At 42.8% G+C, this 13,658-nt stretch overlaps 1 protein-coding gene across 3 annotated transcripts in view; it reads left to right on the top strand.

Moving 5' to 3' along the window:
• Positions 1–10,109, top strand: part of tmem45a (transmembrane protein 45a) — an 88,667-nt gene extending 78,558 nt beyond the window's left edge. For 2 of the 3 annotated variants that reach the window (XM_072260126.1, XM_072260125.1), the window contains one exon: positions 5,967–10,108. In XM_072260126.1, the coding sequence (XP_072116227.1) occupies positions 5,967–6,060 (94 nt within the window). In that variant the 3' untranslated portion in view covers positions 6,061–10,108. Of the gene's footprint in view, positions 1–5,966 lie in introns of all 3 variants that reach the window. The other variant, XM_072260127.1, reaches the window with a different exon arrangement.
• Positions 10,110–13,658: the final 3,549 nt, after the last annotated feature.

Here is a 13,658-nt window from a genome sequence, read left to right as displayed (position 1 = left end):
TAGAGAGTACCCCTGTGGCTGTTTCCCCTTAACAATAAGTACTCCTGTTTGAGTACTGTTGTGGGGGACGGCCTACCTGGGGGAAGCAACAGTGGCCGTGCCTCTGGCACGGAGTCTGGCCCTGTGGCTCAGAAGGATGGGGAAAGGAAGAGGATGGCAGCAGTGATAGGGGACTTTATAATTAGGGGGTCAGACAGGCAATTCTGTGGACGCAGGAAAGAAACACAGATGGTAGTTTGCCTCCCTGGTGCCAGGGTCCGGGATGTTTCTGATCGCATCCACGATATCCTGAAGTGGGAAGGTGAACAGCCGGAAGTCATGGTACGTATTGGTACCAATGACATGGGTTGGAAGTTCTGAAAACAGACTGCAGCGAGTTAGGAAGGAAGCAGAGAAGCAGGATCTCAAAGGTAGTAATCTTGGGATTACTGCCTGTGCCATGCGACAGTGAGTATAGAAATAGTGAGGTGGAGGATAAATGCGTGGCTGAGGGATTGGAGCAGGAGGCAGGGATTCAGATTTCTGGATCATTGGGACCTCTTTTGGGGCAGGTGTGACCTGTACAGAAAGGACGGGTTGCACTTGAATCCGAGGGGCCCAATATCCTGGCAGGGAAGTTTGCCAAGGCTATTGGGGAGAGTTTAAACTAGAATTGTGGGGGGCTGGGAACCAAACTGAAGAGACGGAGAAAGAGGCAGTTGGCTCACAAATCGAGAAGCTTATAGACAGTTTGAGAGGGAGGTTAGGCAGGTGATAGGGAAGGGATGCCCTCAGATTGATGGTCCGAGATGTGTTTATTTTAATGCAAGGAGTATCATGAACGAAGCAGATGAGTTTAAGAGTGTGGATCAGTACTTGGAGCTATGATGTTGTGGCCATTACAGAGACTTGGATGGCTCAGGGGCAGGAATGGCTACTTAGAGTGTCAGGCTTTAGATGTTTCAGAAAGGACAGAGAGGGAGGCAAAAGAGGTGGGGGTGTGGCACTGCTGATCAGAGATAGTGTCACGGCTGTAGAAAAAGAGGAAGTCATGGAGGGATTGTCTATGGAGTCTCTGTGAGTGGAAGTTAGGAACAGGGAAGGGGTCAATAACTCTGCTGGGAGTTTTTTATAGACCACCCAATAGTAACAGGGACATCGAGGAGCAGATAGGGAGACATTCTGGAAAGATGCAATAATAACAGGGTTGTCGTGGTGGGAGATTTTCATTTCCCAAATATTGATCGGCATCTCCAAGAGAAGTTCATGATAGTGGTCTGAATATTAATGAATTCAAAATTCAAAAAAAACCTGTTGCGGGTGGAATTTTCTCTGTCCTGCTCCTGCACTCGTCTGTACCTGATGAACATTTAAAATGTGGTTGCACACACCCAGTCTTCTCCCCTTGTAATTTAAAACTAATGCAAATTTGGAAAATACCTTTAAACTAAAGTAAAACAAGCATTGCCTAAGGGACAGGATATATAAATGGAAAGACGGGGCCTGATTGGAGATAGTCAACATGGCTTTGCTTGTTTTGGGTCGTATTTGACCAATCTTTTAGTTTTTCAAAGAGGTTACCAGGAAAGTAAATGAAGGAAAGGCAGCAGACATTGTTTACGTGGACTTTAGCGAGACCTTTGACAAAGTACCACGTGAGAGGCTGGCCCCAAAAGTTTCAGTTGCTTGGCATTTGAGTTGAGCTGATAAATTGGATTGAACACTGGCTTCACAAGAGAAGCCAGAGAGTCTTAGTAGATGGTTGCCTCTCTGATTGGAGGTCTGTGACCTCCAATGGGGATTGGTGTTGTTTCTCAGGGATAGCAACGATTTGGGTGACAATGTGGTAAACTGGATCAGCACATTTGCAAATGTTGGTGGCATAGTGGACAACGATGAAGGCAACCAGTGCTTGTGAGGGATCTGCACCAGTAGGAATATCGGGCTGAGAAATGGCAGATGGAATTTAATGTGGACAAGTGTGAGGTGTTGCACTTTGGGAAAACAAACCAGGGTAGGACTTGCACTGAGAAGTGTGGTTGAACAGAGGGTTCCATGATTGCATGAAAGTGGTATCACAGGCAGATAGGGTTGTAAAGAGAACCTTTAGCACATTGGCTTTCATAGGTCAAAGTACAGGAATGCAAAGCTTTGTTGGAAGTTATATCATTCAGTGACGCCCAATTTCTACTATAATATGATCTTGTAGTTCCTGTGATCGGCCTACAGAAAAGGTATCAGTAAAATAGGGTACAGAGAAAATTTACAAGGAAGTTGCTGGGAATTGCGGACTTGAGTTATAAGGAAAGGTTGAATAGGTTAGGATCTTATTCCCTGGAGCATAGGGGAATTGTGGGGTGGGGTGTGGATTTGATAGAGGTAGACAAAATTGTGAAGGGTGTAGATAGGTTAATTCAAGCAGGCATTTTTTCACTGAGGCTGGGTGAGACTAGAATTAGAACTCAACTTCAGGGTGGAAGGTGAAATATTTAAGGCAAACAGAAAGGGGAACTTCACTCAGAGGGTGATGTGAGTGTGGAACGAGCTGCCAGCGGAAGTGATGGATGCAAGTTAGATGGGACCAGGCAGAATAACAGTTTGGCATGGACTAGATGGGCTGAAGGGCCTGTTTCTGTGCTGTAGGGCTCGCTGACTCTGTGACTCTAATTTCACCCATCCCTGTTAATGTGCAAGAAAGCCAGAACACCTGGGAGAAACTTACATTTACACAAAGCATGCCAACACCACACATGGACGGACACACAGGGGCATGCACGCGGGCACAGGCGAGCACTCAGATGGACACAGACTCGGAGAGACAGGCACAACAGGCAGACGCAGAGATAGGATACTCCAGGAGCTGTGAAACAGCAGTTCTATATACAGTTCCACTGTGCTGCTTTAAAAAAAAATCCCTGTTCATGACAAAGATTGCCTCATACTATCCTAAACATCAGTCAAAATTCAGCCAATCAGCACTTTTGAAAGTATGATTAATTATGCGACAGAGATGTGTCAATTCATTACCATTCCATGTGCAAAAGTATATTATTGGCAATGACACACCTGATTGCACAACCAAACACTCACGTTATCATATTACTAAGTTTGCCAATGACACAACAGTGGTAGGGCTCGTCACCCACAACGAGATGCATACAGGGAGGAGGTGAAACTCGTACACTTTCTAAATCGGCGACAAATCTAAATCAGGCAGTTTCAAACTCCTGGGCCCAGAACACATTCTACACAAATAGGGGAACTCACCAATGCCTCTGCTTTCTGAGGAGACTGAAGAGAGCCGGACTATAGATATATATACTTGTGTCCTTTTACCAATGTGCAGTAGAGAGCATCCTAACATGTTCCATCATTCCATGGTACAAAAACAGCACTTTGGCAGACAGGAAGTCTCTACAATGGGTAGTCAAACTGCCCGACACATCACCACCAGCCTGCTCACCATCAAGGACATGTATACCAAAAGGCCCCAGGAAAAGGCCTGTAACATCATGAAGGACACCACCCTGCTCATGACTCTTTGTCCCATTCCTATTAGAGAGGAGACTATGTAGTATACATGCCAGTACAACCAGGCTCAAAAATAGTTACTTTCCCTAATCAATAAAGCTGATCAACACCTTCAACCAATAACCCACCTCACTACCCCCACTCCCACCAACACCACTACTTGCTCTTTTATTGTCAGTCATCTTCCATACAGACACCCCTGTGTCTGGTGTCACTTTATGAACTTACAATCAATACATATATATAAGCCATGCATTTTTTTAGGATGGTGTTCTTTATCTTATTGTGTTTCTTTTGGTGCTGCATTGAATCCAGAGTAAGAATTATTTTGCTCTCCTTTCCACTTGTGTACTGGAGATGAAATTAAACAGTCCTGAATGTTGAAACCTGAAAATTGGTTGGGTTAGCTGTATTGGTACAGTATGTGAAAGCCTGAAGTTGCAATCTTGCCCCCTGGTGTTCAATTCACACAAATTGATTAAATAACAAGGCGATCAAATCATTTCAAGTTTTAAAACAGAGTGCAGATTTCTCCCAGAAGGTATCAGTAGAATTTATTGAGCCTTGGAAGGCTAAATGCATTCTAGTGTTTTTTTTTAATGCTGGTTTCTGCAGGAGAAACTGAAGAAGAAATGGAGTTGTATAATGGGGATAAAAACATTAGCCAAACGTGTGACTCTCAAGATAATTAAAAGCAGAATGTAAAGATAAGGATTAGCTTGATTGGTCACAGGTACATCAAATCATCGAGACATGTGGTGAAATGTGTCCAGCAAGGTCCCAGGATGTGCTGGAGGTAGCCAGCAGTTGTTGCCATCCTTCCAGAGCCAAAGTAGCCCACCCACAATTTACCAATCCTAACCCGTTCTGTACGTCTTTGGAATGTGGGAGGAAACTGGAGCACCTGGAATTGAATTGAATCGACTTTATTTCTTACATTCTTCACATACCTGAGAGGAGTAAAAAATCTTTGCATTCCGTCTCGGTCTGAATGTGCAATGTGCACATTGTAGTAATCTGTAGTAAGTAGTATGTACAGTAAGAAACAACAGAACTGCCAATATTGCTTAGAAATACAGTTGTGTCAGTGTGAAGTAATCAGTCTGATGGCCTGGTGGAAGAAGCTGTCCTGAAGCCTGTTGGTCCTGGCTTTTATGCTACGATACCATTTCCCAGATGGCAACAGCCCTAACAGTTTGTGGTTGGGCTGACTCAGGTCCACAATGATCCTTTGGGCCATTTTTATGCACCTGTTGCTGTAAATGTCCTGAACAGCAGAAAGTTCACATCCACAGATGCACTGGGTTGTCCACACCACTCTGCAGCATCCTGTGATTAAGGGAAGTACAGTTCCCATACCAGGCAGTGATACAGCCAGTCAGGATGCCCTCAATTGTGCCCCTGTAGAAAGTCTTTAGGATTTGGGGGCTTATTCCAAACTTCTTCAACCATCGGAGGTGAAAGAGGCGCTGCTGTGCTTTTTTCACTACACAGCCGGTATGTACAGACCAAGTGAGGTTTTTGGTGATGTGTATACTGAGGAACTGAAAGCTGCTCACCCTCTCATCCCCAGATCCATTGATGTCAATAGGGGTTCCTCCTGTAGTCCACAACCAACTCCTTTGTTTTTGCGACATTGAGGGAGAGGTTGTTTTCTTGACACAACTGTGTCAGGGTGATGACTTCTTCTCTGTGGGCTGCCTCATTATTTGAGATAAAGTCAATCAATGTAGTATCATCTGCAAATTTAATTAGCAGATTGGAGCTGTGAGTGTACAGAAAGTAAAGGAGGGGGCTTAGGACACAGCCCTGGGGGTGCTCCTGTGTTGAGGGGCAGAGCTGAGGGAGCCCACTCTTACCACCATCCCCGACGTGGAGGAAACCCACGTGGTCATGGGAAGAATGTACAACCTCTTCTCAGACAGTGGCAGGAATTAAACACCAACCGCTCGTACTGTAAAGCATTGAACGAGCCGCTGTGCTACCATATCACCCATAGCATGGAACGTAGCAATAAATGGTGAATGTATTCTACGTTTTTAGCTAAAACTATATTTTTCTCACTTTTTGTGTTGTGGGTATTACTGGTAAGACCAGTTTTTTTTTCTTTGTCCATCCTTGTTTGTCTTTGTGAACTCCAGGATTGATACTAAACACCAATGAAGAAACTGGGGATTTTTTTTCAAAGTTAGGACTGTCTGAGACTTGGAAGAAAACCTGTAGAAAGTGGTGTCTGCTGCCATTATCGGTAGATTTTACAGGTTTAAGAGGTACTTTCAGACCCTTATTGTTAACGGTTCACAGTCCAGCCATAATGCACCAATTTTGGAGGGAATTAAAGTTTATGGTCATGATGGGGTACCAATCAAATTTATTTAACATAAAGACTAATTGGTATCATTCTCACTGTGGCTATGTTCATCAAACTTATACGCATACCTTATGTGAATTTACAGGATAATTCATACAAAGTTAAAACATGTTGAGCCTCTGGAGATGGGACTGCTTAAATCAACCGAGAAAGATCAAGAGACTGAAGAAGAAATGTAGCCAGATAAATCTTGTTATTTGCTACTACTGTGCCTTCTTTATTACTAGAATTTGCCTTTTTAGAAAATACTTTAATATTTGGTTGAGGGCTTTCTTCTGGGTAAACCTGTGTCGATGATAGTTAATAACTTTATGCATGATAATGAAATCTACTGTCTGTACTTTCCTGCATTGCCCATAATTTCTGACAAGTCTGATGGTGGTATTGAGTAACTTGGCAATAATCAGAACTTTATACTGCGTTCTACCCTTTGTCAGTGATGGAAGATGGCAGAAATGCATCTTTTTGTCAGAATTTCACTTTTTGTGCTCTAAAACATAAAACAAAATAGGAATTAGGTGATTTGTAAAATGTGGTTTAGCTGCCTGAGAGAGTAGAATCTGACTTCAATTTCAATGAATCTTGAAAGTCTAACCTTTCTGAATACAGGCTGCATTCCAGTTTATTAATACCATTGACATTCCATGAGAAAGTGTAAAATGCTTTAGATTGATGTTGTTCATTTTAGTTAACAAAAAGTACGATTTTGCTGATAATAGGACATAAAACATGAAAGCGCTTAAAAAGTGGAAGTTACAAAGGGAAAATTTTGAGCTGAGGCTAATAGAAATTGGTCTATCCCCTTCCATGGGGCAGGCTCAGACTGAACGAAAAATCTGTTCTTCATTGATATGAAAGAAAGTTGATGCTAGCTCAAGGATTCCAACTGGTCCACTTCAAGCTTAGTCAAAGGTAAAATTTTACTTTCCCCTGTCCCCTGTGCCTACCTTCAGATGCTTGAAGTATCTGCAGTAATATTGTAACCATGATTCTGTCGTGCATGAAATATCATCTTTGATTTTTATGTTTGTAGTGAAGTCTTGAGTACTTTATACATATGTTTATGGTTAAGAAAGCAAATAAACCTTGCAAACTAAGATAAATAATCTTAGTCCTACTTGAGAAATTATTGGTGCCTTTAGGGTATCTTTAAATTTAGCCACCACGAATGCAATTTCCCACAAACTCGCAATCTTATGATAATGGCATGGTGACTGATATGTTCCAAGAAAATTCCCAGCTGGGTTTATTCAATAATGTTTTTCTGTTGGACCATTTTATAGATAGAAGTATTCTCCTGTCATTGTACTGAGGACTGACTAAAAGGCATGTCTAGTGATAGAAATATGAGTATTTAGACTGCCTAATGCATATTCAACTGTATGTAGTGAACAGGTGCCTTTCACTACAATGGTCCTCCACAAACTATAACACTAACATATTTCTTTACCTCTAAAACATTTTTCAGGAGCAAGAAATTAATTGTAAACTTTGTAGTTTTCATGATGCTGTGATATTGAGGACACGTTATTAGATTATGTGATATCTGGCATCACATGCTTCTTCCCATGAACAAGGCACTCATCACATTACTTCAAACACGCTCTACAAGCATGAATCACTTTCTAACATTTAGATCCACCAGTTATACCTAACAAAGGTTTACAGTTTTTCATAAGTTAGATGGAAAGTATTTTGGAAAGGTTTTGGAAAACATCAGAAACTGTTGCAACAGTGTTTTTAAAGAAAGCAGTATTGCTGTGTGGTGCAGTTGTTATTCATTTATTTATTGAGATACAGTGTGGAATAGGCCTTCCGGCCCTTCCAGCCAACCACCTAGCTATTCCCCTGAATTGTTAATCCTGGGGCAGTTGGCAATGACCAACCGGTACGTCTTTGAACTGTGGGAGGAAACCGGAGCACCCAGAGGAAACCTGCTCAGTGACGGGGAGAACGTACAAACTCCTTACAGACAGTGGTGGGAATTGAACCTGGCTTACCTGCACTGTAAAGTGTGGTGCTGGCTACTATGCCACTATGCTGCCCCAACTTAGAATCAGACGGAAGAAAATTCAGTAAGAATTTTGGTTCGCACCCCCTAAACATCCAGAATTTCTCAGTTATTTGCCAGAATCGGCAGCACGGTAGCTTCGAGCAACACTATTACAACTCAGGGCGTCAGAGTTCGGAGTTCAGTTCCGGCATCCTCCGTAAGGAGTCTCTGTGCGTCCTCCCCGTGGCATTCACGAGCTTTTCCCCAGCTGCTCTGGTTTCCTCCACAGTCCAAAGACACATTGGGCTGTTGTAAGTTCTCCTGTGAATAGGTTAGGTTTAAATTGGGGTTGCTGGAGACGTGTGGCTCATGGGGCTAGAAAGGCCTACTCCATGCTGTATCCCTAAGAAAATAAAATTAATAATACTGCAGTATACTTCTACACGCAATCTTCACATCAGTGCTGCTTCATGATACTTAAATATACTGTTTTCAATTAAGGCAAACGAATCGTGCTCCTTTACTGGTGTGAGTGAGTTACTGAGCCGTGTAATCCTCCCCATGGGGCTTCAGAACAGCTACCTGAGCATATTGTCAATGCCAGAATTCAAAACAGCATCCAGCCGCCAACCCACTCATCACCGCTTTCCAAAATCCTACCCTATTGACAAAATCTAGCCAGCCACAGCAACAGATAGTTAATTTGCTCATTCATAACTGGCAGAGCTGGGACATGGATATGTGTTGGAGTGGGGGTGGTGGGATGTGGTTGTTGCTGTGGTGGTTATTCGGGGGAAAAAAAGAAGACTAAGTAAACTTGGGAGTATTTGGAATCCTGGATTAAAAAAAAATATTGAATTAACTGGAAATATTAGGGAGGGATGTGTCTTTATGAAGCCATAGAGTAGATAAAATGAATAGAAGCACTACTATGTTGCTGTAGTTCATGAAGGTAAAGGTGCATCCCATGTGTATGTTGATAGAATATATAATAGCATTTTTCTTCATTGATTAAAAATACTGACGCCATCCCTCACTCCTACACATGATGGTAACAGCCTGTGCTGGCCACCCCCTCAGGCAATATAAATGACTCCTCCCTTACCCTAACCCTAATTTAACGCCTCCACCCATCCAACTCAGCCTTCTCTTCCAAATCTAATGCTGTCAGAGCTCTACCTCCGAAGAAAACAGCTCTGGGCTACCCTTCTCTTCCTGTTCCCTGCCTAATGGCTCTTAATATCTACTATTGTGTCTGTCTGTCTGTCTTCAGTCAAATGATCTCAATGTGTGTTTAAATATTGAAAAATTGCAGAATTTTTGACATTTGGCGAACTCAAATATTCTTATTTTGCCTTCAGCATTTAAGACATTTGAGTATTCTTCCAATTACTTTTTTTTATGTGTCTACATACTTACCATTTTAAAATGTTAAGCATTCTAAGTTCATATTTACATAATATACAGGATTTGTAAGATCTATACATGATGTGCAGTATGCAAAAGATTGAACATGAAAGCTTGAAACCATTTAAAAATTGTAGATTTTTTTTGTAGAAACATTTTATAAATAAATACCTTGAAGATAAACTTAGATTTTCTTTTTATGCAGTCCTAAATAATATATAGTCTGGTAAGCAGTATATATCATGGATGAAATGAGTATTTATTTTCTAAAACTGAAAAATATATTAAGTAGTTTTGTCGTTAAACAAGCACAGCCATTGAAGTTGATTCATTTATTAATTTAAATATTGTACAATTGTTTCAGTTTGCTACTGAGTGTAGTTAAAATGCAATCTTTGTTTCAGCAAGGACCAAAATCAATCTTCAAACTGTCTTAATTAGCAGATAACGTCAAAAGAATGTATATATTTGTTTTTAAATTGATACATTTTCTATTTAATTTTGCTGCCTGAAGTGCATTGACTTTCTGAAGCTTTTCATACCTTTACTATATATTGGGAACAATATACCTGTCACAACTCAATTGGTACTGAATTTGTTTGGTTATATGAATGTTAATGCAGAAGGAAATATAGGAAATGAAAATTCTAGAAATCATTACATATTAAATTTGTTAAATAATGTTATTGCAATATACATATGTTGATGTGTCTAGTTTCTAAAAATGTTATTCTTAAATTAATATTTTCATTTCTCTATAAATTATGTTCCAGCAAAAGTGATTGATTCGACATATTAACAGAATAATAAAGCAATAATAAATAAAAACCGAAATGGGGCTATTTGAGTTGAATTGACCTTATTTCTTACATCTTCCACATACATGAGTAAAAATTATTATGTTACATCTCTGTCTGAATGTGCAATTATAGTAATCTATAATAAACAGTAAGATACACAATAGAACAGTCAATATAGCTTAGAAATACTATTGTGGCAGTGTGAATTAACCAGTCTGATGGTGGGTGAAAAAGCTGTCCCAAGGCCCATTGGTCCTGGCTTTAATGCTGTGGTACCGTTTCCCAGACGGCAGCATCTGGAACGGTTTGTAGTTGGAATGACTCAGGTCCCCAATGATCCTTTGGGCCCCTTTAATGCACCTGTAAATGTCCTGAATAGTGGGAAGTTCACGTCCACAGATGTGCTGGGCTGTCTGCACCACTCTCTGCAGAGTCCTGCGATTTGAGAGAAGTACATTTCCCATCCAAAGCAGTGATGCAGCCCGTCAGGATGCTCTCAATTGTGCTCCTGCAGTAAGTCCTGAGGAATTGGGGACTCATGCCAAACTTCTTCAACTGTCTGATGTGAAAGAGGGACTGCTGTGCCTTTTTCACCATAGCTGATATGTACAGACCACGTGAGATCCTCGGTGATGTGGATGCCGAGGAACTTAACGCTGTTCAGCCTCTCAACCCCAGATCCATTAATGTCAATAGGAGTTAGCCTGCCTCCATTTCTCTTGTAATCCACAACCAACTTCTTTGCTTTTGTGACATTGAGGGAGAGTGTTCAACGCCTCTGATATTTGGCTGGTGGTGTAGTGGCATCTGCACCAGACTTTGAGGTGAGTGTTCCCATGTTTGAATCCGGCCAGCTCTTCGCATGCTTTTCATCCATGCGAGGCTGAGGTCAAGCTAGCAACTGGCCCTCATTTTTTAAAAAAAAAAGACAAATGCTACAGAAACAGTGAGGCACCACAAGACACGGGGGAAAAAACCTCCAGATAATGAAGTAACCTATGCTCATGTGCAGCAAAATCTCATAAACAATCATAAAAACAAGATTTTCTGCAGTTGTTGGAAATCAAAATGCTGGAGGAACTCAGCAGGTCAGGCAGCATCCACGCAGAGGAATGAAGAGTCAACATTTTGGGCCGAGTCCCACCGGGTCTGAAAAGAAGGGGGAAGAAGCCAGAACAAGAAGGTGGGGGGGGGGGGTTGCTGAAGGAGCACAAGCTGCCAAGTGACAGGTAAAGGTGCAGTCGACATTTCAGGCCGAGACCCTTCGTCAGGACTAACTGAAGGAAGAGTGAGTAAGGGATTTGAAAGTGGGAGGGGGAGGGGGAGATCCAAAATGTTAGGAGAAGACAGGAGGGGGAGGGATGGAGCCAAGAGCTGGACAGGTGATAGGCAAAGGGGATATGAGAGGATCATGGGACAGGAGGTCCGGGAAGAAAGACAAGGGGGGTGGACCCAGAGGATGGGCAAGAGGTATATTCAGAGGGACAGAGGGAGAAAAAGGAGAGTGAGAGAAAGAATGCGTGTATAAAAATAAGTAACAGTTGGGGTACGAGGGGGAGGTGGGGCATTAACGGAAGTTAGAGAAGTTGATGTTCATGCCATCAGGTTGGAGGCTACCCAGACGGAATATAAGGTGTTGTTCCTCCAACCTGAGTGTGGCTTCATCTTTACAGTAGGGGAGGCTGTGGATAGACATGTCAGAATGGGAATGGGATGTGGAATTAAAATGTGTGGCCACTGGGAGATACTGCTTTCTCTGGCGGACAGAGCATAGGTGTTCAGCAAAGCGGTCTCCCAGGCTGCGTCGGGACTTGCCAATATATGAAAGGCCACATCGGGAGCACCGGACGCAGTATATCACCCCAGCCGACTCACAGGTGAAGTGTTGCCTCACCTGGAAGGACTGTTTGGGGCCCTGAATGGTGGTAAGGGAGGAAGTGTAAGGGCATGTGTAGCACTTGTTCCGCTTACATGGATAAGTGCCAGGAGGGAGATCAGTGGGGAGGGATGGGGGGGACGAATGGACAAGGGAGTCGCGTAGGGAGCGATCCCTGCGGAATGTGGGGGGGGGGGAGAGAAAGATGTGCTTAGTGGTGGGATCCCGTTAGAGGTGGTGGAAGTTATGGAGAATAATATGTTGGACCCGGAGGCTGATGGGGTGGTAGGTGAGGACCAGGGGAACCCTATTCCTAGTGGGGTAGCGGGAGGATGGAGTGAGAGCAGATGTATGTGAAATGGGGGAGATGCGTATCCCTTTCCTCTCGTATGATCCTCTTGTATCCCTTTTGCCTATCACCTGTCCAGCTCTTGGCTCCATCCCTCCCCCTCCTGTCTTCTCCTATCATTTTGGATCTCCCCCTCCCCCTCCAACTTTCAAATCCCTTACTCACTCTTCCTTCAGTTAGTCCTGACGAAGGGTCTCAGCCTGAAACGTCGACTGCACCTCTTCCTAGAGATGCTGCTTGGCCTGCTGCGTTCACCAGCAACTTTTATGTGTGTTGCTTGAATTTCCAGCATCTGCAGAATTCCTGTTGTTTAAGTGACAGGTAAATCCAGGTGAGGGGAAAGGTGGGGGGGGGGGAGGGAATGAAGTGAGAAGCTGGGAGGTGATAGGAGGAAGAGATAAATGGCTTTAGAAGAAGGATTCCGATAGGAGAGGAGAATAGACCATGGGAGAAAGGGAAGGAAGAATTGTGCTAGAGGGAGGTGATGGAGAGTTGCAGAGAAAAGTAATAGTAAGAGGGGGGCAGAAAGGGGAATGGAAAAAGTGGACGATGAGGGAGAGCGAATTGTCAGAAGTAATTCACCCTCTCTGATCAGACTCCTTCAACCTTTTACCCCTTCCTCCTAACACCTTCCAGCTTCTTACTTCATTCCCCCCTCCCCCACCCACTTATCTTCCTCCTCGCCTGGTCTCAGCTATCACCTTCCCCTCCCCCACCTTATTCCAGTTTCTTTCCCTTTTCTTTCCAGTCCAGATGAAGGGTCTCAGCTTGGAATGTTGATTGTTTATTCCTCTCTATGGATGCTGCCTGACCTGCTGAGTTCCTCCGGCATTCAAGTCAAGTCAAGTCACTTTTTATTGTCATTTCGACCATAACTGCTGGTACAGTACACAGTAAAAACGAGACAATGTGTTTCAGGACCATGGTGCTAAATGAACAATACAAAAACTGCACGTGTTTGTACCCCTGGTAAACATTCAATGATGGATTTGAAGTGGCATAATAATCACAGTACGCCATTGACAGGGCAATGAGAGAGTCTACCATGTCTCTTGAAATATACCTTGCAGTTTGCTACCATCAACAGTGTGAGGGTTGAGCGATCACCCTTAAATGTGATTTTCTATAAAAATAGCTAAGAGGCTTGCTAGTCAACCAATCATAATTGTGGCAAAGCAATTAATAAATTAATGAACTTCTTTAGTAAGAAAGTTATTTCACTTCCCAAACTCTTTAAAACACGCATGAGGCAGAGGACAGGTTAAATATAATGAAATGCTCTCCACTTGCATGGATGAATTCAGTATGAACAACAGTCAAAAGGTTTGACATCACCCAGGATTCAACTCCTA

Source organism: Mobula birostris, chromosome 6, assembly GCF_030028105.1.
Source record: "Mobula birostris isolate sMobBir1 chromosome 6, sMobBir1.hap1, whole genome shotgun sequence".
Taxonomy (NCBI): domain Eukaryota; kingdom Metazoa; phylum Chordata; class Chondrichthyes; order Myliobatiformes; family Myliobatidae; genus Mobula; species Mobula birostris.
This window is presented reverse-complemented; position numbering and strand designations above follow the sequence as displayed.